This window comes from Conger conger, chromosome 6 (assembly GCF_963514075.1).
Source record: "Conger conger chromosome 6, fConCon1.1, whole genome shotgun sequence".
NCBI lineage: Eukaryota > Metazoa > Chordata > Actinopteri > Anguilliformes > Congridae > Conger > Conger conger.
Window position 1 is genome coordinate 11,142,163 of NC_083765.1, and position 4,263 is coordinate 11,146,425.

General features: G+C 40.1%; 1 protein-coding gene across 2 annotated transcripts; it reads left to right on the top strand.

The window, feature by feature from the left end:
• The first annotated feature begins 247 nt into the window (after positions 1–247).
• si:ch211-260e23.9 (uncharacterized protein LOC555795 homolog) lies at positions 248–4,055 on the top strand. Of its 2 annotated transcripts, none has more exons than XM_061245111.1 (4): positions 248–380; positions 2,344–2,521; positions 2,651–2,804; positions 2,997–4,055. In XM_061245111.1, the coding sequence occupies exons 2-4, from the start codon at positions 2,386–2,388 to the stop codon at positions 3,211–3,213; spliced, it is 507 nt and encodes a 168-aa protein (XP_061101095.1). In that variant the 5' UTR covers positions 248–380; positions 2,344–2,385; the 3' UTR covers positions 3,214–4,055. The 2 variants fall into 2 exon arrangements, with proteins under 2 accessions (XP_061101095.1, XP_061101094.1); XM_061245110.1 differs by having other exon boundaries at positions 303–432.
• Positions 4,056–4,263: the final 208 nt, after the last annotated feature.

Below are 4,263 nucleotides of genomic sequence, written 5' to 3' on the forward strand. Positions count from 1 at the left end.
CCAAAAAGGTTCCCAAACTATCCACACCGAAGCACTTTCGCCTGTTGGAAACTCCATGAAATTAACGGACGGGCAGGTCCAGACGCAACGAAATTGTTTCGAGCATGCCTACTTTAAGCATTTAACATGGATCTAAGATCAGTTTACCCACTGCTTGGCAATTTAACGTCCCCATTTTTGTTCTGATCCTAGATCAGCTGAGCGGGCAAGAGAAGGGAGTTGGGGACATCCCCGCAGTTTAATTCCTGAACATGCTCCGCCTAAAGAGGAGGGATTAAGTGACGATGTTTAAAATCCAGTGACGACAGCATCGATAAAAACACTGTTCACAAACAAGTCCTGAAGCTCAATACTGTCGATGGGAAAAAAAGAACTGAAATGTAAGTGTTCGGATAAAACGTCTCAACAAAATATCGACTTTGTTCTTTTCAGGTAACTGATTCGTTACATTTCATACGTTTGGGAGTGTGCACATTATTGTCTGTATCCGTATGTAAGCTACATGATCAAAGCAGTTGTATCGGTGCTTGTTTTCTTTGTTTCGTTCAGCTTCATGTAAACGACCAGAACAAATTTCCGGGTCTTCAACAGTTGAGTTTTTCATAAATATCGAACATGAAAACGTTTGTTTAAGACAGTCAGTTTATTATGTTGTTGGTGGCAACTGCATATTGATTATACGCATCGAGTGGTACTATAAATGATAGTAGACACAATGCAGAGAATCCAAAAACATAAGCCTACATAGTCTACTTATCGCCGATGTTATCCTTCTTTCGGGCGCCCACAGATCACTTTATGAAAGGTCATCGATGCAACAGCTGATCGCGCTTTCCTGTCCAAGTTCGGAGCCAGTCACAGCCTTCGTCTACTCTGTTTTCTTCCATTATGGGACAGGTGCCAAGTACCCTGTGCATGCCCGGGCCAGCACTGGAACATCCCATTATTGTTAATACGTTTTTTAAACATATTTATTTCATAAAATTCGATATAAGATTAATTTAGCTTTCTGAACTAAATGTATTACGTTGAACCAGGATATTAGCCTACATTTTTACCAACCGCTAAATTGTGATTTAAACGCGAGTGAATGTCTTCAAAACAGACTGCCGATTCTCCATTATGAGATGAGGTTATATATTATGAGGTTATTCTATAACTATATTTTCTTTTTATGTATTTATGAACTTGGACATATAATTGTCGTTGTTCGTTTGAAATATTTACCTCCCTGAAAATGGCTCGCCGTTATGCTACATCATATGGTTATCAGCTGTTGACTAAACATTCTGACAGTCCCAAGTGCTAAGACATCCGGAAGGTCTGGGAAAACAGACAATGAAGTAATAGACATGGCCTTTGCAGAAAGGTCATGGTGCGATGGTGTTTTATTTATTTATTTTATTTATTTATTTATTTATTTTACGTCGACCTGATTATGATAATTCTGCCACAGTCATTAAATAGAAAGCCACCAGTAAACTGATGTCTAATAAAAAGTGACAACTTCTCAATTCATCTTCTTTCATAATTCTTTTAAAAGGGGAGCAAAACAAATATAAAAACCAGAAGCATCTTTTTCTATTGTTTGACATATGTCAATAGTGAACATTCATGCATTTAAGGTCATACTTGTCATAGCAATATGCATGATAAATATAAAATCGAATTGCACTTGAAAACAGGATGAACACAAAATATTGAATGGGTGGCCAAATTTCAATTTGTTGTAAATATAGACTACAACTGGACAGACACACAAGCCCATACAGACAGACAGAAATACACACACACACACACACACACACACACACACACACACACACAGGGGGGAGGGAGGGAGAGAGAGAGAGAGAGAACATGAGAGATTGTGTGCGTGAGAGAGAGATGTAATGTTTGAACTTATTTACTTATTAATTCATTTTAACAAGACTAAATTAGGATAGGAATTCCTAATGTTTAAAAATAACTCCAGGGAGAAAAATGAGACCAAGTATTGAGGGGTGCCAAAAGTCATGTTATTCTTGACCAGTGTTGGCTAGCAGGTCAAAAATAAAGTACAGCATGTTACATTCTGCTGCAAGGGGTATTATACAAGCTGCTGCTGGATCCAGTTTCAGTGGTGGAGAAGCATTTTAGATCCTTCTCCACTTCTCCTACATTTTAATGTCTATGAATTACACATTATTCAGTATTTTACATATCATTTGTGTAATTCTACATACGTACGGTGTATAATAATAATGTATAATAGGGTACCTTACAAATATGAACGCTATGTGATGTACTTTTCCATAATGTACCACAAGGGGGCGACCTGTTTCCTCTGTTCTCTGCCTATAGAGCTGTTACTGTGACAGGTAGTGGGAGAAACCCGCTGTGACAATGATCAGAAAAGTGCTTGCCCTTTTTGGAGCCGGCGACGAGGATGACATAAATGTCAATGATGTTGAGGACAACGAAAGCTGCGAAGACCTGATCGAATATGAAGACGGAGACTGGGTTATAATCAATGTTCATGGTGAGAGGGCAAAGTATTCAAATTTTCTAAGTCCAAAATATATTTTTCTGGAAATAATTAAGGGCCGGAGTAGTGGGATCAAGGTAAACCAAGGTAGTAACCATTGCTCTGGGCATGCACTGTACACAGAGGGGAATGCCGTGTCCTTGCCCGAGGTGGACCCCCTGGAGAATCTCCTCATCGAGCATCCCAGTATGTCCGTGTACCAACTGACACACCAGAGGGGCGAGGATGACGACCTCGGGTCTGACCAAGAGGAAGAGGAAGATGAGGACTCTGCCAGGTGAGCGGGCACTATATTTGATATTTGATATCATATGTGATTGAACAACCTCAGCCTTTTTGTAAACGGCCGGAGGTTTGAGATTTTTAGTGTGCCGATTGCGTCACATGACCAAACCGAGGAGCTATTGAGGGGGGAAGTGCAGTCGGAGGAAGAGTCTGATGGCGTGCTGGCGTTCTGTCCCCCACACAGGCCCGTGCCCGTCAGGCATTCTGCCCCCTGCAGGGCCGGAGTTCTGCAGCAGGGCCGCCACTTCCGCGCAGTCCAGAGGGCCAGGGCGCACGTGGAGCGCCGGACGCTGACCCGCACCGCCCTCTGCAGGCAGAGCCTCGCCAAAACACGCTACTGCCCCTCCGTCAAACGCTACGGCTACTTCAAACAGCCCTGCCAGCGCTTCTATAACTACTGAATGCCTCCTGTCCACCTGACCACCTGAGCTAGCCTTCCGAGTGCCTCTGGATATGGACATTAACGGTCCACCTGTGATTCAGCGCACTTTTTTTTTAAGCCTTAGTGCGCTAATAATGGCACAAATCCATATCCAATTCATAAGTCACTGAAACAGAAAACAAGGAAAAATAAAACGCATATGCCTCAGACTTTGAGTACTCGCTTAAAAGTAGCATGTACTACGCAGTACTTCGGTTACGATGACTGATGAAAGTCATGCAGCATGTTTGTAAGATGCATCTGATGTCTCGCCATTTGCAAAAAGCTACTAGTGTAAATTATAGGACTATATAGTTTTCAGCTAATTTAGTTGTTCTGCTGTTTTAGAATAGGTACAGTATATAGTTGTGCGAGTGGAATGTTCTTTTTATTGTAGAACAATGTTTTATTTTGTGTTCAATAACATTATCCTCATATAAAAGTATGTACTGTTACAGAATAATGCTTTACAATGCGAAGCAAATGATCTTACCTATGCAGACTAATACTCAAATTATTGTTTTTAATGTGATACATTATACTGTATAATTGCACCACTGCCGTTAAGTTGTGATCTTATTTTTATATGTTTTGCCTTCGGGGGGAAAAAAAACAAATGGTGCATAAAGAATTGCAATGACAGGTACATCTTCAATAATGTGCACTACCTTTATTGTTTTTATTGTCATGTCTCTGGTACACATGTACTTTGCCAAGAGAAAAACAGTTTGTAAATATTACTAAATGATTCAGTTTTTGTATTTGAGTAAACATTTGTTTAATACTCAACCAAAAAAATAAAAATACATGTGTTTTGCTTAAGTGTTGACGTGTCTTGTTTTTACTGACTTAAAATGCACATTTTGTGTGTGTGTGTGTGTGTGTGTGTGTGTGTGCGCGTGTGTGCGTGCGTGTAATAAAATGTGTGTAGATAAGCAGGATATTCCTTATTATTTTGGTGAAAATAATTGATAGAATTTACGTAACATTAGCTAAAAACTATTTTCATATAATTTACTACATCAGTCAC